The following is a 22,605-nucleotide window of genomic DNA, read 5'->3' on the forward strand; positions in this document are numbered from 1 at the left end:
CTTTGGTAAACTTAATATGCATACATCTGAGCCCTGTAAAATGCTATGCACCCCCTTTGCCAGTTAGCACCAAGAGGTTTCTGGGTCACAGTAATATCTAAATTAAAGAAAACCCAATGTACCTTCATAAAAAAAGAGTTCCGCTACCCAAGTGAAAATCCTCCTGATTTTTCTTAACACTGTAACAGTATTATTTATGCTGAAGACAATAGTATTATTTCCTCTAAAAAATAATGTTTTGCCTGTCTGAGTTTTGATAGCATGAAATGAAATAAGAAGCTAAGAAAGTCCAGTGTAGCTATGCAAAAGTGATTCACAAAATTAAATTACTCTACTAGGCTTATGGCACTAGAGAGACTGGGCATGCAATTTACTCAAACACAAATAATATGTACACATACACACTTATAATCATAGAATATCAGGGTTGGAAGGGACCTCAGGAGGTCATCTAGTCCAACCCACTACTCAAAGCAGGACCAATACCCAACTAAATCATCCCAGCCAGGGCTTTGTCAAGCCTGACCTTAAAAACCTCTAAGGAAGGAGATTCCACCACCTCCCTAGGTAACCCATTCCAGTGCTTCACCATCCTCCTAGTGAAAAAGTTTTTCCTAATATCCAACCTAAACCTCCCCCTCTGCAACTTGAGACAATTACTCCTCGTTCTGTCGTCTGTTACCACTGAGAACAGTCTAGATCCATCCTCTTTGGAAACCCTTTTCAGATAGTTGAAAGCAACTATCAAATCCCCCCTCATTCTTCTCTTCTGCAGACTAAACAATCCCAGTTCCCTCAGCCTCTCCTCGTAAGTCATGTGCTCCAGTGCCCTAATCATTTTCGTTGCCCTCTGCTGGACTCTTTCCAATTTTTCCACATCCTTCTTGTAGTGTAGGGCCCAAAACTGGACACAGTACTCCAGATGAGGCCTCACCAATGTTGAATAGAGGGGAATGATCATGTCCCTCGATCTGCTGGCAATGCCCTATTTATAGAGCCCAAAATGCTGTTAGCCTTCTTGACAACAAGGACACACTGTTGACTCATATCCAGCTTCTCGTCCACTGTAACCCCTAGATCCTTTTCCGCAGAACTGCCGCCAAGCCATTTGGTCCCTAGTGTGTAGCAGTGCATGGGATTCTTCCGTCCTAAGTGCAGGACTCTGCACTTGTCCTTGTTGAACCTCATCAGATTTCTTTTGGTCCAATCCTCTAATTTGTCTAGGTCCCTCTGTATCCTAGCCCTACCCTCCAGTGTATCTACCACTCCTCCCAGTTTAGTGTCATCTGCAGACTTGCTGAGGGTGCAGTCCATGCCATCCTCCAGATCATTAATGAAGATATTGAACAAAACCAGCCCCAGGACTGACCCTTGGGGCACTCTGCTTGACACCGGCTGCTAACTAGACATGGAGCCATTGATCACTACCTGTTGAGCCCGACTATCTAGCCAGCTTTCTATCCACCTTATAGTCCATTCATCCAGCTCATACTTCTTTAATTTGCTGGCAAGAATACTGTGGGAGACTCTATCAAAAGCTTTGCTAAAGTCAAGGAATAACACATCCACTGCTTTCCCCTCATCCACAGAGCCAGTTATCTCGTCATAGAAGGCAATTAGATTAGTCAGGCATGACTTGCCCTTGCTGAATCCATGCTGACTGTTCCTGATCACTTTCTTCCTCTAAGTGCTTCAGAATTGATTCCTTGAGGACCTGCTCCATGATTTTTCCAGGATCTGAGGTGAGGCTGACTGGCCTGTAGTTCCCCGGATCCTCCTCCTTCCCTTTTTTAAAGATGGGCACTATATTTGCCTTTTCCCAGTCATCCAGGACCTCCCCCAATCACCATGAGTTTTCAAAGATAATGGCCAATGGCTCTGCAATCACATCCGCCAACTCCTTTAGCACCCTCGGATGCAGTGCATCCGGCCCCATGGACTTGTGCTTGTCCAGCTTTTCTAAATAGTCCTGAACAACTTCTTTCTCCACAGAGGGCTGGTCACCTCCTCCCCATGCTGTGCTGCCCAGTGCAGTAGTCTGGGAGCTGACCTTGTTCGTGAAGACAGAGGCAAAAAAAAGCACTGAGTACATTAGCTTTTTCCACATCCTCTGTCACTAGGTTGCCTCCTCCATTCAGAAAGGGGCCCACACTTTCCTTGACCTTCTTCTTGTTGCTAACATACCTGAAGAAACCCTTCTTGTTACTCTTAACATCCCTTGCTAGCTGCAACTCCAAGAGTGATTTGGCCTTCCTGATTTCGCTCCTGCATGCCTGAGCAATGTTTTTATACTCCTCCCTGGTCATTTGTCCAATCTTCCACTTCTTGTAAGTTTCTTTTTTGAGTTTAAGATCAGCAAGGATTTCATTGTTAATCAAAGCTGGTCGCCTGCTATATTTACTATTCTTTCTACACATCAGGATGGTTTGTTCCTGCAACCTCAATAAGGATTCTTTAAATTAAATGTTTTAATTAAATGTTTTGAGGCACAAGTTCCATTAAGTTCTAAAGGTATTCAGCGACCTCATCTTCAAGATAAACAGTTACAAAAACTATTGACTACTTCTCATATTCTTATGGATTCTAAACATACTTACTGTGAAAGGTTTTGCAGCCCCTTTTTCATCTTTGCTTGAAATAATCTTGGCATTTTTTCTGGTCTCTCTCAAACACTCAAGTGATGGAGGCTTTATAAATATCACAAATGGTTTAAATTCTAATGTTCTTAAATGCTTCACTGTCTGGAAAGGGGAAAAATTATAATTAATTAGTAACAGTGTTTGAATTCATTCCTTGCACTGGAGTTTGCAACAAAAAAAGAAGCCTCTGCTCTGACACTAAATCTAGAAAGCATCTCTTGAAGTATATATTTCATTCATTAACATTCTACTTTCTTAAACAGCATTTATTCTGTGCATCGCCTGTTGCTACTTGAATGGCAAGAAATATTTTGATTTCAACGAAAGTTGTCAGTGTTGGTAAATCTGATCAGTCTGGCAGAAGTAAAGCCAATGCACTATTATAGGCTATCCAAAGAGGTGGTATTAGTAATGAGAAAAATTAAGTTGAACGAAAGGATTTTTAGTTGATGCACGAGGGAGGAGTAACAGATTATTTAATAGCTAATTCTAGGAAGTGTAAAACTTCCTACTGCCACATTCCAGAGATAATAGAAAAGGCTTTCTGCAGCCCAAGAGCAAAAGGGCACAGTGATAAGAGGACAACCATTGGTTCTCCTCAAACATTTAAAACTCATTAAGTTCATTCTGTGCTGCTGTTTATGCTTCACGGGAGGATGAGATTATTGCTGCCTATTAAGGGAGATGTTACTTACCTTACAGTGACTTGAGTTCTTTGAGATGTTTTGTCCCTATAGGTGCTCTACCGTAGGGGATTCCCAAACAGTAACTCATCGAAGAGGTGGGTGCTGAGGTGAAAAGTCTAGGAAAGTTTGAAGGACTGAATCACTAAAGATGGTGTCACCTCTGCAAGCTGGTCAGATGGTATAATGCTTGGCAAATGTATGTATAGAAGACCACGTAGCAGTCCTGCTGATTTCTGTGATGGGAGTGTCCCTCAGTAGACCTAGAGATATGAATTGAGGTCTAGTCAAATGTGCTGTTATTCTGTGAGGGGGCTGCATAAGAATGGCCATACTGGGTCTGACCAAAGGTTCATCTAGCCCAGTATCCTGTCTTCCAAGAGTTGCCAATGCCAGGTGCCCCAGAGGAAATGAACAGAAAATCATCAAGTGATCCACTCCTTGTTACCCATTCCCAGCTTCTGGCAAACAGAGGCTAGGGACACCATCCCTCCACACCTGCATTTTCATAGCAGGTCAAGATGCAACCTGAAACTCACTTAGACCACCTTTTTGTGGAAATCAGTTGGCCCTTCATCCTTTCTGCAAACAATACAAATAGCCTGGGAGAGGTCCAGAAGATTTTAGTCCTATCCAGATAGAAGGTAAGCCCTTCTGACTTCCAGTGAATGAAGACTTGATTCCTCTGTGGAGCATGAGGTTTTGGGTAGAACACTAGCAGGTCAATAGCCTAGTTATGTTATATTCTGAGGAGGGGACTTAGTATAACTCTGTCTATGTAAAAGGTGGTGTATGTAAGGTCAGTCATGAGGGCTCCCAGCTTCCCCATTCATCTTGCTAAGGGGATGGCAATTAGGAACAAAGTCTGGAGGGAGCAGGTTCAAAGGGGTGTTTCCTTAGGATGATTAGCACCAGTCTGAGGTCCCATTGGGGAGCCAGGTATCAAATGAGAGGAAAGAGGTTGTATAGATCCTTGAGAAAGATCTGACTGCTGTAGAGTGGGCAGAGACTGAAAAGCCGTGGATGAGTGAATGGTCAGATGTACCCTGAAAAAGCTCATTAGAGACCCTCCGTTTTTAATTCCAATAGGTAATCCAAGGTCTTGGAAAATGGAACTTCCAAAGCTTGAGAAGATGGGAGGGAGCAGCAGGACTGGAAGTGTTTCCACTTTTGGAGATAAGTCTTGAGAGTACTGGGCTTTCTACTGGATAAGAGAACTGACTGAAATCTACCTGAAAAGGTTAACTCCACGCTGGGAGCCACTGAGGAGCCATGCTCTCAGATTCAGGGAGAAGGAGTTGGGAAGGATGAAGGTCTCTGAGTTCTATGTCAAGAGGTCCTTCATGATAGGAAGCCTGAAGGGTGTTAACTCTGAGAGGTAGATGAGGTTTGAGCACTACACCTGTCTCGGCCAAGCAGGTGCTATGATAGCAGCTCCTTCTCAGCACAGCTTGAGGGAGGTTCTTTTTTTTAGGGCTAGTGGTATAGGTGGGTAAGCATAAAGAAGTGTATGGGGACATGATGTTATCAGGGCATTGTTAGGAGAGTTGTGACCATAACCTCCCTTGGAGCAGAATAGAAAACATTTTGCATTGTTTGTGTTGGCGAAGAAGTCTACCCTGGTATACCTCAGGTCAGGCAGATGCTCTGGAAGACAGAGTTTTTGAGCTCCCATTTATGATTTTGGCAAAAGTGTCTGCTTAAGGAGTTTGCAATTACTTTGTGGAGGCCTGGCAGATAGACTGCTGATTTCTATCCTATGAGAAATGCACCAGTTCCACAATTTAGTGACAGTGCACATAAGGACTGGGATTTTGCTGAACCCTGGTGGTTGATGTAATACATCTCTGCCCTGTTGTCCAACATTACTCTGATTGGGTGACCTCATATGGCCTGGAAGAAATGTTGGCAAGCATATCTACTGTTCTTAGCCTCACGATATTGATATGTAGTGCCAATTCCTCTGCTGACCATTTGCCCTGCGCTTTGTCTCCCTGTAGGTGAGCTTCCCACCATAACAGACACATCTCTTGTGAGGGTCTTCAAAGATGCTGGATATATAAATGGGGTTCAGACAGAGATCTTCCATGTATCTTTCCATCATATAAGAGAGCCTAACACCTTCCAAGACACTGTGACGTGTCTGGAGAAGATTGTCTGTTCGGGGGTATATACACTTTTAGTCATGTCTGGAGGCATCTGAGGTGCATCCTTGCATGGGAAATCACATATGTGGTGTCCGACATGTGGCCCAACATCTGTAGGCAAATCCTTAGGTTATTTGTGGGCTGAACTGTAATGTTCAGATTAGATGGGATAGGGTGGAGAATCTCTCTTTGGGAAGGTAAGCCCTTGCTGTTTGGAGTGTACAGTAGCTTCTATAAAGTCTATTCTCTGTCCTGAAGTTAGCATGGATTTCTTGTGGCTGATACAAGGGCCCAAAGATTGGAATAGTGTTAATGAACTAGACATTGCCGACTGGACCTCTTTGGGTGATTGGCCTCTGAGAAGCCAGCTGTCCAAGTATGGGAGTGCTGATATTCCCCACTGGCAGAGCCAAGTCACTGTCACTGAGAGAATCTTTGTGAACGCCCTTGGGGCCATGGAGAGTCCAAAGGGGAGAACTCGATGATGACAGTGATCCACCCCTATTACAAAACGTAGGAAGTGCTTGTGGGACGGGTGAATAGCTACATGACAGTAAGCATCCTCTACGTCAAGAGACATGAACAGTCTTCTGGATCTAAGGATGGGACTATGGTAGCTAGTGTCACCATTCTGAAGTGGTATGCTAGGATGCAATTGTTCAAGATCCTGAGCTCAACGGTTGGTCTCCACCCTTCATCTTTCTTGAGAACAAGGATGTGATTGGAAAAGAACCTTCTTCCGATGAACTCTGGTGGAAACAGTTCTATTGCTCACAGGAGAAGAGAATGAACTTCTTGACTTAGGAGTTCCTCCTAAGGAAGTGAGAAGGGTCCATGAAGGAGGATGGGGAGGGAGTTGGGAAGGAGGGATGGAAAGGAAGTGGATAGAGTAACCCACTTTGACATTCTCTAATATCCATTTGTCTGAGGTAAGAAATTCCCAGGCTAAGTAGCGGGACAGTCAATCTCCAAAGAGGGGGTAGTTGCACAACAGCTATTTCGGAGTGGAATGGGTTGCTTGATGCCCTTGACCAAGGTATCAAAAGTGCCTCTTAGAAGCAGGAGCTGATAGAGTAAAAGTAGGGGTGCTTGGCCTGTTTTTTTGTGGTTTGGGTTTTCTCCAGAAGGGCTCCTGAGGCTTAGGGAAAGTATGCTGTTGGTACTGGAATGGTCTCAAGCTTGAGTGGTTTGGGATCTAATAAAGCACTTTTTTGTTGCAGGCACATAAATCCCCACTGATCACAATGCTGATCTGGAATGTTTGAGCATCTGGAGAGAGGAGACCATATTTTCACTGAAGAGCTTAGGCTCTTTGAATTGGAGATCTTCCATGGTATTTTGAACTTCTGGAAGACCTGAGAACTGGAGCCAATATGCTTTTCTGATGACCACCATTGTGGCATGGACTTACGGAGGCTGTGTCAGCAGCATCTAGAGTAGCTTGTAGGGAGGTTTTTGCAACCAACTGCCCTTCAGCGATGACAGACTGAAAATGATCTTTCTGGTCTTGTGACAAGTGCTCAATAAAATGTATATATTTGGAGTATGTGTTAAGATTGTATTTTGCCATCAAGGCCTGGTAGTTGGCGATATAAAATTGGAGAGTGGCTGATGAGTAGCTCTTCCTTCCCACCAAGTCCAACCACTTGGATTACTTGTCAGATGGAGAAGGCCTAGAATGAGCTTGACAGCTCCCTCTCATTGGCTGCATCAATTATCAGGGAATTGGGGCTGGGATGGGAAACAAAGTGTTTCATTCCTTTCGGGGGATATAGTATTTATCTGCCTGCTTACAGCTTGGTGGGATTGTGGCAGGTGTTTGCCACAGGGAATGTGCAAGAGATAACACCTCACTGATGGTTCTGAAATCATCAGTGTAGGAAAGTCATGGTGGCATTATTGTGTTATCTGGAGATGAAGAGGACAGAGGGAAGCAAGATCTTCTTGGCCTGAGACTATTGCTCCTTCTGTATATAGTCTGGTACTGGAGAAGTGTGAGGTTCTGAGGTGCTTGGTACTGCAGTGTGTGGTAGTAGTCAATCTGCAGATGTTGATAGTTGGTATGGTACCGGTGGATACCGGTGCTTTTTCTTAGATATCTGATAGAATAGGTTGCTTTACTGACCCATGGGTCTCAGTAACTTTACTGGAAAGGAGAATAAGGGAATGGACCGCAATGATAATTATAGTCTCTGGGCCTACAATGTTTGGCAGATTCCCTAGGATTTATGAAAAAGACTCATGGAGTATGGTAGCACAATACTGGGATGGATCACTTTACTGATATCTCCAAGTCCAATGAGTCCTCTCTTGAACTGAGAGAGCGAGGGAGAGAGAGAGAGAGTACCCTGCAGAAAAGGACCTAGGGGTGACAGTGGACGAGAAGCTGGATATGAGTCAGCAGTGTGCCCTTGTTGCCAAGAAGGCCAATGGCATTTTGGGATGTATAAGTAGGGGCATAGCGAGCAGATCGAGGGACGTGATCGTTCCCCTCTATTCGACATTGGTGAGGCCTCATCTGGAGTACTGTGTCCAGTTTTGGGCCCCACACTTCAAGAAGGATGTGGATAAATTGGAGAGAGTCCAGCGAAGGGCAACAAAAATGATTAGGGGACTGGAACACATGAGTTATGAGGAGAGGCTGAGGGAGCTGGGATTGTTTAGCCTGCAGAAGAGAAGAATGAGGGGGGATTTGATAGCTGCTTTCAACTACCTGAAAGGGGGTTCCAAAGAGGATGGCTCTAGACTGTTCTCAATGGTAGCAGATGACAGAACGAGGAGTAATGGTCTCAAGTTGCAGTGGGGGAGGTTTAGATTGGATATTAGGAAAAACTTTTTCACTAAGAGGGTGGTGAAACACTGGAATGCGTTACCTAGGGAGGTGGTAGAATCTCCTTCCTTAGAGGTTTTTAAGGTCAGGCTTGACAAAGCCCTGGCTGGGATGATTTAACTGGGAATTGGTCCTGCTTTGAGCAGGGGGTTGGACTAGATGACCTTCTGGGGTCCCTTCCAACCCTGATATTCTATGATTCTATGAATCTATGATTCTACCCAATGCCCTAACCGGTACTGAAGGCTGGAGACTTAAGCAAGTCTCAACTTGCAGCTGTCAGGACAACACTGGGCAGGTGGCTCCAGTAGATCTCAGTATTGAAAGCTCAGGTTCATCAGAGATTGAAACCCTCTGAAGAAAGGAACCTGGAAGGAGGTAGAGGGCTCTAATCGCCTTTAGATGAGATTTGTGTTGTACCAGAAGGGGAAATGCCAACCGGTGAGATGGAAGCTGTTGCAGGACTGTGGTGGTTGTAGGGTCACGTCCCACCTCAGACATATGGTGAGATGCGGGTTCCAGGAAATGGATGGTAGCCCTGTGAGTACTGCGGATCCACAAGGTATCGGAGTGCCACCACAGTAGTTGCTCTGGTGGTAGGTATGTTGTCTGAACATGGCTTCTTCCATGGTACTAATGCCTCAGTACTGAACTCAGTTGGAGCCTTTATGGTACCTTTAGAGGCACAAGAATCTCCCAAGACTGGGTTTTACGGGGAGATCTACCCTGCTTCTTCACTTCCCTGCTTGGAGAGGTATGTTTCCTCTTCTTTAGAGTTTTATTGTCCGAGGCCACAGATGAGGCATTAATGTGGACTAAGGTGGCCTGTGATGTAGAGGCTGATGTAACTGGGAGTGAGGGAGAGGGGGAAAGAGAGTGATGAAGCGAACTCTGCTGGAGCTAGAGCACATTCCATTAACAGCAGCTTAAGTCTAGTCTCCCTGTCTTTTTTTGGATCTGCCTTTGAAATCCAGGCAAACCGTGCATTTAAAAGGGTTGTGGGAGTGCCCCAAACCTCACAGGTAACTGGAGTGACCAACACTGTGGGGAAAGGACATGTTGCATATCTAAGAGTGCTTAAACTCCAGGATTTTGGACATACGGTGTGCTCCAGCACAAATGAAAGATCTAAGAAAAGAAGAGGGAAGAAAGCCGCTCCCTCCCCTTACAAGCACTAGAGTGCAAAATAAAGTAAATGGACTAAATATAAAGAAGAAACACAAAGTAAATATGAAACTAGGGTAAAAAGGAGTCACAAGGTGAAAGCTGGGAAGCTAAATGCAGCTGACAGCTTCGTCTCAAGCCACATAACCTTGTTCAAAGTACAGGGTGGTACTCTGCACAGGTCCGGGCCCCGTGGATACTACTTTTCAGTCTCTGATTGAGAGCACATAGACGCTTGAACATCCTACAGTGGAGCACACACAGGAGGACATACTCAAAGAACTAAAACATAGTTCTCCATGTAGCTCTTGCTGGCCAGTAACAAGTTGCTGTCAGATAACTTGCAGCCACAGTATCAACTACCTTCCTCCTCCTGCAATCCTAGCAGGAGCAGCTAGTTTTACAGTATAGGGTCGAAACCCCAAAATGCCAAATGCACATGTCTCTAAGCTTAAACTGAGTTATTTGAATTTGGTATTGTATTTCCAACTGAGATCTTTCTAATCAGAAGACAATGACATTCTCTCATTTTAATAGCTAGAAAAAAGCCAATTGTTCACAATAATTTACCATACACTACTAGATCAAAATTTCCTTTTGATCATTTAAAAATTGTTATTAGCTAATGCAGTTTTCACAGTAAGTGCAATGTTGTACACATAGCAACAATTCAGCAAGTAAACCCAAAATTGCACACTTTTTGCTGTTACCCATAAAAACTACTATTGATCAAGGTTTTTGAGTCTGTGACATCAGTTTCCTAAAGCCATTATTCAACCAGCATACATCTGTGCCATTCCCTTTTCCTACAGAAAGCCTCTTTTCGCCAATTTTCTAATAAGGAACATGACATAATATTTTGATTAATGTGAATAAACTTTTGCCATTGATGCCACTGAACATTTACAGTAAATGCTATTTAGACAGGGAATAATCATGTCCAATTACCTACAGAACCCTCTTTAAACCAACAGCTTGAGTGCTTCATCATGCAGGCACTTGTGCACTGGGTAAGTCAGGAAAAGTGGAAGACTTCAACTGTTTCCATTTAACATCGAAAATCATTTTTCTGGCTCCTGAATTTTGTGCTGCACTACAGGATATTTGAACAATACTCAAACAAGTCAAAGGTGAACACAAAAGAAATGGAAAAATCTGTTCTGAACAATTTATTTCAAATCATATTTTTATACATTTATTTCATTCAAACTTTATTTAAATGGTCAAATGCACAAGTTAAAGTTGCACCCAGGCAATAATGAATAGTGGGGATAGGGGTTAATAGGAAGAACAACATGCACACAAAATAGAAACAAATGATGACCGCAGCCCCTTCCCTCTACAGAATACTGCTCTATTTATCTGTTATTCAGCATACTGTATATTTAATGTATTCTTCACATTATGGCCTGTCCTAAAACCCTTTACATAAACAGTCTTGTTGAAATCAAAGGATTACTCATGTGAGTAAGGGCTGCAGGACTGAGCTCTTTCTCAAGAATATTTTGCATTTAAATATCGAGTTTTTCAGACAAATTCTAACCCAGAGCAGTAGAACACTGAATACAAATGTTGGAACATTCTGTGAGTAATTAAATCTTCATGTTAGTATAAGCTTTCAGTGCAGTTAGTTTTTGCATTAAATACCATCCAATCTGTGTTGAAATCTCCCTTTAGGAATGCTCTGTACAATAAGTATACCCAGATATTGTATGGAATATAAATTGAACATGGAATAAAATAGAATGCTCTATTAACAGTCTTCTTCCGGAATCCTAACATGGAATGCAGTAAATTACAACATGCCAAGAGAGGTGCTTACTTACATGAGGCTGCACATCCAACAAACAAACTTTGTTTTTAGTTAGAACAGAGCGAACAGAGTCTATGCTTGTACCGTAGTAGTTGTTTTTATATTCACCATATTCAATAAACCTGTGGTAGAAAGTGAAAAAAAATCAGAATCATCCCTTTTCTTTAGCAAATAATTATCAATTTGGTTAATAAGATTTAATTCATGAGCAGAAATATTTTTACTCCACATGTGATTTTTACCATGTTTTATAAAATGAAGTGCTGCCAGGTACTTCATCATGTCAACCTAAAAAAACCCCTTCTATTTTACCATTTTCAAATCAGTAACACTTGCTTATATTACAGTTAAAGAGCAAAAGTACTATAGTCCAACAGCACACTAATGTTTTCCATCACCTCTTTTTCAGAACTAATGTAATGCAATAAAAAAGTGGATAAGCTAAACAATAGAAACTACTGAAATTTCATTGCATGCTACAGTATATCTGAATTCTCTGTCTCTGAATAGGTGGAGCAGTTATGGCATTAATAGAACCAAGGCGGCTGGTTATGTGCTATAAAAATATAAATACAATTTGAGAAAAAGCAAAGCACATTTTGAAGTTTCAATCAAACCTACAGCTTTGTGTCTACTATACTTTGCCGTCTGAAATACTTAGGGCAGGATTTTAACTTAAAATATTTTACAGGTTGCTGGAGAGCATGATGCTACCATTGTCTTTATTTTATTTTAATTTTTGAAGTGCTTGAGGGGAGGAGCTTCTCTCTAGTTCTCCAGATTCCTGTTCTTTTGAACAGGAAATGACTGTACTGGAAGGGAATATAACTATACAAAACCATTAACTGAAACACACATTTGAAATACAGCACTGACAGGGCCCCTTTCCTGATGCTGCAATGAACAATTAGTAAGACAAATAATGCCAATTTAAAAGGGGCCTCCACCTTCAAACTCCCCCCCCCCCCAAAAAAAATCTCTCTATGTTTAGCTCATTGGACAGGCATTTAAAGTATTAGGTGGTTTAAAACTGATTACGTTCTGTTCACATTACTTTTATTTTGTTTCAACAATCTGCAGAAATTGCAGTGCTGACTGTTTAGACATTATACTTTAACATGTTTTAAAATCAATGCAGACTATACCCATTTTAAATTACTACATAAAAACAAACTACAAAAACTTCACAATTAAACCATTGTTTGACTATGGCTCTAGTTAGTTTCAACATACTTGTTATTCTGTACATCTGTCTCAAACAAGTGCTTGGAAATGAAAATGTACTCGACACCATCACTTTCTTGGCCTCTTCTTGCTCTAGTTGTGTCTGTGGTTTCATAAAAATAAATAAATAAATACATAAAAACACACACAAAAAGCTTTTTTTAAAAACAAACCAGTTTCAGGAAAAATATAAAGGGCCCAATCCTGTGCGGTGCAGATTGCTCTTATCTTATACAGGTTTCTAAAGGAGTTGAGTGTGCTCAGCATCTTGAAGGCTGCACTCAGCATGTCACAGGATTGAGCCTAAGGCAAGTACAAGAAAACCTGATTGGACATAAATAACAGATTATCAATTTTATTTACTAATGGAAAAGTTAACTAAAGGGGGAACAAAGAGGCTGTTGAAAAATTAAATGAGCAGCAATTTAGAACAAACCCGTTCCCTCTGCCACAATTCATCATAAAAGGAATTTGTGGAATTCATTGGCACAGGGAACTATCAAGGCAAATGATGTTTAGTGACTGGATTTATCAGAGAGCCAAATAATGTTATGATCATTAACAACATTTGCAGCTACAGTATGTAAGGTATGATAGTAATACAATGGAAATTTATGTTTCATATTTTAGGAGCTGATTGATTGCCTCTGGTGGCCAGAAAGGAATTCCTCTTTCTCCCCATCTACAGCCTTGCACAATAGACTAGGTGGCTTATGAGTTTTTAATTCAATTTTTACTTCCTCTCAAGCATCAAGTAATAGTTTTTCTATAAAATTAGGTATAAATGAGACAAAATGCTTAATGGTGTGGTATAAAGGTTTTTATTACCAGTGTAACTCACTCACTTATGACTAATGTGACCATTCCAAACTCATACCTGTAAAACCTTTGTAACATGCTGTCATGTACGCTATATCACCAACTCACGGATATATAGACAAAGACACACATACAAAGTATTTTTGTCATATTCTTCTTCTTTGGCGAACATAAAAAAAAAACACATTTCAAAGATGGTCCCACTTCCACTTGAAATTTTGCAATCACTAAGTTTCACTTGAAAGTGACCCCCTTTCCTCAAGTTTTGATGAGCAATTGAAAAGCAAAACTTTGGAGACACAAAGTTGCTTGATGAAAAATATCAATTTTGTGGGGAGAAAAATCTTGTGTAGATGATTGCATGTTCATCAATCAGTTGAGTATCTGAAAAAAGAACAGGAGTACGTGTGGCACCTTAAGAGACTAACAAATTTATTAGAGCATAAGCTTTTGTGGGCTACAGCTCACTTCATCGGATGCATAGAACAGATTATATAGTAAGAAGACATATATATATACACATACAGGTAAGTTGGAAGTTGCCATACAAACCGTGAGAGGCTAATTAGTTAAGATGAACTATTATCAGCAGGAGAAAAAAACTTTTGTAGTGATAATCAAGATGGCCCATTTAGACAGTTGACAAGAAGGTGTGAGGATACTTAACTTAGGGAAATAGATTCAATATGTGTAATGACCCAGCCACTCCCAGTCTCTACTCAAACCCAAGTTAATGGTATCTAGTTTGCATATTAATTCAAGCTCAGCAGTTTCTCGTTGGAGTCTGTTTTTGAAGCTTTTCTGTTGCAAAATTGCCACTCTTAAATCTTTTACTGAATGGCCAGAGTGGTTGAAGTGTTCTCATACTGGTTTTTGAATGTTATGATTCCTGATGTCAGATTTGTGTCCATTTATTCTTTTGCGCAGAGACTATCCAGTTTGGCCAATGTACATGGCAGAGGGGCATTGCTGGCACATATCACATTGGTAGATGTGCAAGTGAACGAGCCCCTGATGGTGTGGCTCATGTGATTAGGTCCTATGATGGTGTCACTTGAATAAATATGTGGACAGAGTTGGCATTTTGGCTGGGTTAGTGTTTTTGTTGTGTGGTTGCTGGAGAGCATTAGCTTCAGGTTAAACCCACTTTATTAAATGCGTTATTTTATGGTAAATACCATGTCCGCCCATCCCCTCCCCCCCCCGCCAATCTTATGAACTGTTCCATGAGCATAACATAGCATTGCATTGATGGTGTTAATATTAATCCAGTGTTTATAAATTACATTAATTGATCAGATTTGAAAAAAATCAACACTTCAATTCATCCACAGATTCCAAGGCCAGATCACATTCCACTGTGATCATCTGGTCTGGCTTCCTGTATAACACAGGCCATAGAACTTCCCCAAAATAATTCCAACAGCATTATTTTTTTTAAATCCAATCTTTATTTTAAAATGGTCAGTAATAGAGAATCCACCACGACTCTTGGTAAATTGTTCCAGTAGTTAATTATGCTCACTGTTAAAAATTTACACCTGAATTCCCATTTGTATTTGTCTAGCTTCAACTTCCAGCCATCACAAAACTGAGTGATTGGGCAATAAAATGACAGATGAAATTCAGTGTTGATAAATACAAAGTAATGCACACTGGAAAACATAATCCCAATTATACATATAAAATGATGGGGGGTATAAATTAGCTGTTACCATTCAAGAAGGAGATCTTGGAGTCATTGTGGATAGTTCTCTGAAAACATCCACTCAATTTGCAGAGGCAGTCAAAAAAGCGAACAGAATGTTGGGAATCATTAGGAAAGGGATAGACAATAAGACAGAAAATATCATATTGCTGCTATATAAATCCATGGTACACTCACATCTTGAATACTGCGTGCAGATGCAGTCGCCCCATCTCAAAAAAGACATACTGAATTAGAAAAGGTTCAGAAAAGGGCAACAAAAATGATTAAGGGTATGGAATGGCTTCCATATGAGGAGAGATAAGACTGGGACTTTTCAGCTTGGAAAAGAGACGACTAAGGGGGGGGAAATACGATTGAGGTCTATAAAATCATGGCTGGTGTGGAGAAAGCAAATAAGGAAGTGTTATTTACTCTTTCTCGTAACACAAGAACTAGGGGGTCACCAAATGAAATTAATAGGCAGCAGGTTTAAAACAAACAAAAGGAAGTATTTTTTCACACAACGCAGAGTCAACCTGTGGAACTCCTTGCCAGAGGATGTTGTGAAGGCCAAGATTATAACAGGTTTCAAAAGAGAACTAGATAAGTTCATGGAGGATAGGTCCATCAATGACTATTAGCCAGGGATGGTGTTCCTAATCTCTGTTTGCCAGAAGCTGGGAATGGGCGATAGAGGATGGATCACTTGATGATTACCTGTTCTGTTCATTCCCCCTGGGGCACCTGGTATTGACCACTGTCAGAAGAGAGGATACTGGGCTAGATGGACCTTTGGTCTGACCCAGTACGGCCATTCTTATGTTGTTATGGATCATATTATATCTTTCTCTGTTAGACTGAAGAGCCCATTATTAAATATCTGTTCCCCATGTAGATACTAATAGACTGTAATCAAGTCACCCTTTAACTTTCTGATATATATATATCCATATATATGAATGTTATAATTCTTGACATCTGATTTGTGTCCACACAAATCAGATATCAAGAATTATAACATTCATAAACCAGTAGGAGAACACTTCAATCTCTCTGGTCATGCGATTACAGACATGAAAGTTGCGATATTACAACAGAAAAACTTCAAAACCAGACTCCAGCAAGAGACTGTTGAATTGGAAGTCATTTGCAAATTGGATACAATTAACTTAGGCTTGAATAGAGACTGGGAGTGGCTAAGTCATTATGCAAGGTAACCTATTTCCCCTTGTTTTTTCCTACCTACACCCCCCCTCCCCCGTTCCTCAGACGTTCTTGTGAAACCCTGGATTTGTGCTGGAAATGGCCCACCTTGATTATCATACATATTATAAGGAGAGTGAGCACTTTAGATAAGCTATTACTAACAGGAGAGTGGGTTTGTGGGGGGGTGGGGTACCTTTTGTAGTGGTAAACACCCATTTTTTCATGGTGTGTATGTATAAGAACATCTTCTGTATTTTCCACAGTATGCATCCGATGAAGTGAGCTGTAGCTCACGAAAGCTTATGCTCAAATAAATTGGTTAGTCTCTAAGGTGCCACAAGTACTCCTTTTCTTTTTGCGAATACAGACTAACACGGCTGTTACTCTGAAACACTGTACATAGTATTCCATCAGCAGTCACACCAGTACCCAATATAAAGGTAAAATAACCTCTCTACCCCTACTTGAGATTCCCATTTATGCCTCCCAGGATCACATTGACTCTTTTGACAATAATATCACACTGGGAGCTCATGTTCAGCTGATTATCCACCTTGACCACCAAATCTGTTTCAGTCACTGCTTCCTACAATAAGTATGGCCTACATTTTTTGTTCTAGATGTATACATTTACATTTCATAAAATCATAGTAATGTAGTGTTTGAAGGGACCTCAGAATCACCAAGTGCAGCCCCCAGTCTGAGGCAGGACTTCGTAAACCCAGACCATATCCCTGACATGTGTTTGTCCAAACTGTGTGATGGGGATTCCATAACCTCCCTTGGAAGCCTATTCCAAAGCTCAATTACCCTTACAGTTTGAAAGTTTTTCCTAATATCTAATCTAAATCTCCCTTGCTGCAAATTAAGCACATGACTTCTTGTTCTACCTTCAGTGGACATGAAGAACAATTGATCACCATCCTCTTTATGACATATTAAATGAACATATTTGAAGACTTATCAGGTTCCCTCAGTCTTCTTTTCTCAAGACTAAATATGATCTTTTTAAAAAACAAACATACATACATTTCCTAAAGATCAGGTTTTCTAAATCTTTTATCATTTTTGTTGCTCTCCTCTGGACACTCTCCAATTTGTACACCTTTCAGACTGTGTGGCACCCAGAACTGGACACAGTACTCCAGCGAAGATCTCAACAGTACCAAATACAGTGGGACAATTACCTCTGTGTCTCACATACAACACTTCCATTAATACAACCCAGAATATTATCTGTTTTCACAACTGCAACACATTGTTGATTCCCATTCGATTTGAGATCCACTATAATCCCCAGATCCTTGTTAGTTATTCCCCATTTTGTAGGTCTGCATTTGATTTTTCCTTCCTTCCTAAGTGAAGTACATAGCATTATATTTATTGAATTTCATCTTGTTGAATCGAGACCAATTCTCCCATTTGTCAAGGTCATTTTGAATCTGAAACCTGTCCTCCAAAGCACTTGCAACCTCTCCCAGCTTGGTGTCACCTGCAAATGGACCCAGGATTGACTCCTGCAGGACCCCACTAGATGTGCACTCCCAGTTTAACAGCGAACCATTGATAACTACTCTGAGAACAGTCTTTCAACCAGCTGTCCACACACTTTGTAGTAATTTCATTGAGATTGCATTTCCTTCATTTGTTTATGAGACTGTCATGTGATCCTGTGTCAAAAGCCTTATGAAAATCAAGACATATCACTTCTACTGCTTCCCCCCTATCCACTAGGCCATTTATCAGTTAGCCATATTAAAACGCATATTGTTTGCTTGCACTCAGTTTACCAAGTGACACAAATTGGTCTAAATCAGAGACCTGTCCTCTTCATTATTTACCACTCCTTCAATTTCTGTGTCATCCAGAGACTTTATCAGTGATCATTTTATGTTTCCTTTCAGGTCATTGATAAAAATGTTAAATAGCATAGGGCCATGACTGTAGGACCCCACTGGAAAAATACCCACTCGATGATGATTCCTCACTTACAATTACATTTTGAGACCTAACAAGTTGCCATTTTAAATCCATTTAATGTGTGCTATATTATTTTTATATTGGTTTAGGTTTTTAATAAAAATGTCATGCAGTACCAAGTCAAACGCCTAGAGCAGTCAAAGAATATTGCATCAACAATATTACCTTTATTAACCAAAACTTGTAACCTCATCACAGAAAGATATCAACTTAGTTTGACAGGATCTATTTTTCATAAACCCATGCTGATTTGCATTTATTACTTTGCCCTCCTTTAGTTTGTTATTAATCAAGTTCTGTATCGGCCACTCCATCATCTTGCCTGCGATCAATGTCAGGCAACAGGCCTACAATTACCTTATTTACCCTTTTAAAATCATCCTATTTACCCTTTTAAAAAACTGGCACATTAGTTTTCCTCCAGTCTTCTGGATCTTCTCCAGCACTCTAAGACTTATTGAAAAATCAATATTAGCGGTCCAGCAAGCCCCTCCATCAGCTCTTTTAAAATTCTTGTATGCAAGTTATCCAGACGTGCGAATTTAAAAATGTCTAACTTTAGTAGCTTCTGTTTAATATCTTCTAGGGATACTAATGAAATGGAAAGAGTGTTATCACCATATTATCTGTTATTTTCCCCCAAATAAAAAAGAAATATTTATTGAACAGTCCTGCCTTTTTGGCATTATTATTGATAATTCTACCATTTCCATCTAGTAATGGACCAACATCATTGTCAGGATTCTTTTTGTTCCTAATATATTTAAAAATCTCTTTCTTATTGTCTTTAACTCTGCTGGCCAAAGATTTCTCCTTGTATCCCTTTGTCAATTTTCTACAATTCTTGTCTTCTGATTTATATTATTGATCAACTTCCCCTTTTTACCGTTTGTTTTATTACACATACAAAGTTGTCTTCACTTCCCCTCTAAATCAGGTCATTTTTTAAACCAGTACAGGCCTTCTTCCTTGATTGTGGCTTTTTGGGAATCTAGCAAGCAAGGTGTTCTTAAATTATTCCCAGTCATCATTCACATTTTTTTATTAAATTCTTCCTGCCAGCTGATTTGGCTCATAATTGTTTTCAGCTTTGTGAAGCTGTCCCTATTTAAGCACCATGTATATACATTTGTAAATGTGATAAAGACATAATCACTTCTACCAAAACTATCATTAATTTTTAGTTCTGTGATGAGTTCCTCTTCATCTGTTAAGACAAGGTCTAATATAAAATCCCCATGTTGGCGGCCATAATTGAGTTAGGAAATTGTCATCTATAATGTTTAGAAATTACAAGGATGTTTTAGTACTGGCAGCATGAGACCTCCAGCATATGTCACTCAAATTGAAGTCCCCTCTTATTACACAACTATTTTCCCCTACACATTATAGATAGGTGTGTAAAGAGGCAATCATCCTGTTCTCTAGTGTGATTTGATGGTCTGTAGCAGACACCAATACCTCATCTTATACATTAACTGTTAGGACATGGATCCAGATGCACTGAAGATCATTTTTTCCAATTTCTCAGTGACTTGGAAACAGGTAATGCCATTTTTGACAGAGTGCCACTCTACTTCCCCTTTTGCCCATTTGATCCTTCCTAAAGAGGTTATAACCACTGATTTTAACATTCCAATAGTGGCAATCATCCCAACAGGTTTCAGGTTTGTAAGACTTGATGCATTTTATATTGCCAAAATATTAGGTATTTGAATGACATATTTACAGGTCAGAACTGCTTCTACCATCACTCTTTATCTGTCATATTGCCTATGATTATCTGACAGTTATATCAGAGCAGAGATAACATGCTGCTCTACAAGAAAAACTTTCCCATTCTGGGAGCTAATAATCTGGGGAAACTCTCCATTGTATATCACCACGCACCAATCTCTGAATATATGCAAGAAACAATCAGGTCTGTGTGGTGTGAATTCTCCCATTGTCCCTGTAAGATTTTGCTCCCCCAAACTGGAGCTTTTAAATGGGAGTTTCATTTACTAAAAATCATTGTTGACATCAAATTTATACTGAAAAATGCACTGCACCAGAATCTGGGCCAAAATTTTCTAGTGGGTTTCATCAACGTTTATTCAAAACATAGATGCAGCAGATTAGATGTTTAAAATTTATGACACTAATTTAGGTGCCTAAATATGGGTTTATGCATCCATGTTTGACAATGTTGACCTTAGGTTAACATAAGAATAAAAAAAACTGATACAGCATGAGGACCTCACAAAATGCATTTCTACTTACGCGGCACTGTTACACCATAATGCTGGGTATCGCTGATCAACAATTTTCGTTTAAGTTCATTCAACCCTACACCCACAGGACCTGGAAGATAAATTACAGTTTTCAAAGAGAAATTCTCTCTTGCGTTCAGGTATTATAACTGGTCAATGTGAGACTACCCAATGGAAGAACAGGTAATCTGAGCCTTTTGGAGTTGCCCATGGATACAGCCTCTTCTAGGATGTATTTAGACAAATTTCAGAAAATTTAATTGCCAGATATCACTATCTTTAACCTTTCTCTCCTTGGGAAATGTTAATGAAGAAGTAGAGTCAAGCCAACTCTGATGTTGGGAGTCTCTGGCTTTTGGCATGGAGATAGTGGTCCCATTGATCTCCTACAAAATGAAAGAGAGATGCCATAGTGGTTCTTTTAGGTCTGTCAGCAACTTTCAATAGTATTATATACAAAATTTTGTTGATCTGCCTATGGATCCTATCTGGGATCGTGGTTTCAACTGGTTTTGGTTTTCTCTCTCTCTGAGGTCTTAAAGGGTGGTTTTGGGTAATCCCTCATTCGCTCCAAGAGATCGATAATGGAGGGTTCCATTCTGTCACTCATCCTATCCAATTTGTGCAAGACACCTTTGGGGGAGATCTGGATTGTAGTATCATTAGGATATGGATGATCTACAGCTCTGTTTTCATCAGATCCAGATGGTGGAGTGGCAGTGCTTTCTCAGTGTGTGATCAAGATTTGGACTTGGAGGAGAGAGAATTAACTGAAGTTTAACCCACAGAAAATGAAGGTGATATTTGTGAGTTTGGGGAAGGATCTTGACATTATAGCAGAAGTTGTATATGTGCTCTGAGCTTTTATAATTCGGAACATTTTATAAAGTAAAAAAAATGAAGTAACAACCTGATACATATTTTAATGGAACTTGGAGCCCTTTCTGGGCTTCCATCCATAGTCTGCTAATAAGATTAAGTACTTGGAGTTGAGAATGAAGCTCTAGAACCTTCTAGTAATAATTATCAAGAATGACTGATTACCCACCTCTCGTGTGTAGCAAGACACAAAGATGAAGACCATACGCTTTCTACCACTCCAAAACCATGGTCTCTCTGTAAAAACTTAGTGTTATTGCATTTACAACTTTTTATATGTTTACATAAGTTAAACACACAACTACATTTCAAGTCCCATCTCTGACCTGCCAGCAAATTAATCTATCAGTTTATATATAAATGTTTATTTAATGTGATGTACAACAGCATCTACTGGTGCATGTCTGTCAAAAAATGTAATGTGTCATGGTGCTAATAGCATTAGGTATTTTCTAAATTTTGTCTATAATTATTAGTATTATACTTACTTAAGCAAGTAAGGTTTTATAGGAAAGGTAATTAAAATTCTGTATGCATGTCAGATTGATTAGTGTAGCAGACTGAAAGGATCAGTAAGAGCTGAAGTAGAAAAATCTGTTTTATACTTTTTTTTTTAAGCAAGACATCTTCCTTATACACAAATGTTATTTCCTCAGCCTACATACTGTCAAATCAATGGTATGCTTTTAGTTCTATTTATATATAAGAACTCAGGTTTCACTTACTGTGTGACAGATGCTCAGGAAACAGAGCAATCTGTTTCCAGACCAAAAAACCAACTACTAGCTGTCTCTCATCCCCACCCACCATTTTCTGTGTCGCTATAAAATACAGCTATGAAAGCTGTAGATTCTTCTGTTTCAGTGGCTACTTTTCAGAATTTCCAGAGTTATTTTTTTCTTTGTGCAATTGCTACCATTTGTAACTGTAACAGACACACACACAGAGAACGGATACCTAATTAGCAACGGCAATGATGAGTATATTGTCTATTCTTATTTTTATTATACTATATTTCCTGAGTAAAATGCACAATTCTACTCTGAATGTTCTTGGTTGTGTTAAAATGAAAAGAAAGAGGCATGCTTCTAAAAATTATATACTTGGGAATAAATAATTTAAACCCAGCAGGAAGGGAGTGAAGCATCAGGATTTAAAAAAACAACAGGTTCTTGAGTGGAATGCTAGTAATGTTTATTCCAGGAAATTTTTGCTTTGGTGCAATCAATCAAATGAACTTTTCTAAAACTGAATGATCATCCATTCTATTTATTGACAA

General features: G+C 40.0%; 1 protein-coding gene across 4 annotated transcripts in view; it reads right to left on the minus strand.

Moving 5' to 3' along the window:
* Nucleotides 1–22,605, minus strand: part of MPP7 (MAGUK p55 scaffold protein 7) — a 337,776-nt gene that overhangs the window by 5,654 nt on the left and 309,517 nt on the right. For 3 of the 4 annotated variants that reach the window (XM_073334350.2, XM_078851842.1, XM_073334349.2), the window contains 4 exons: nt 20,458–20,538; nt 12,510–12,603; nt 11,290–11,398; nt 2,598–2,741 (listed from right to left, as the gene is read on the minus strand). In XM_073334350.2, the coding sequence (XP_073190451.1) occupies nt 2,598–2,741; nt 11,290–11,398; nt 12,510–12,603; nt 20,458–20,538 (428 nt within the window). Of the gene's footprint in view, nt 1–2,597; nt 2,742–10,411; nt 10,557–11,289; nt 11,399–12,509; nt 12,604–20,457; nt 20,539–22,605 lie in introns of those variants that run through there. The other variant, XR_013635439.1, reaches the window with a different exon arrangement.

The sequence above is a fragment of the Lepidochelys kempii genome, chromosome 2 (genome assembly GCF_965140285.1).
Source record: "Lepidochelys kempii isolate rLepKem1 chromosome 2, rLepKem1.hap1, whole genome shotgun sequence".
NCBI lineage: Eukaryota > Metazoa > Chordata > Testudines > Cheloniidae > Lepidochelys > Lepidochelys kempii.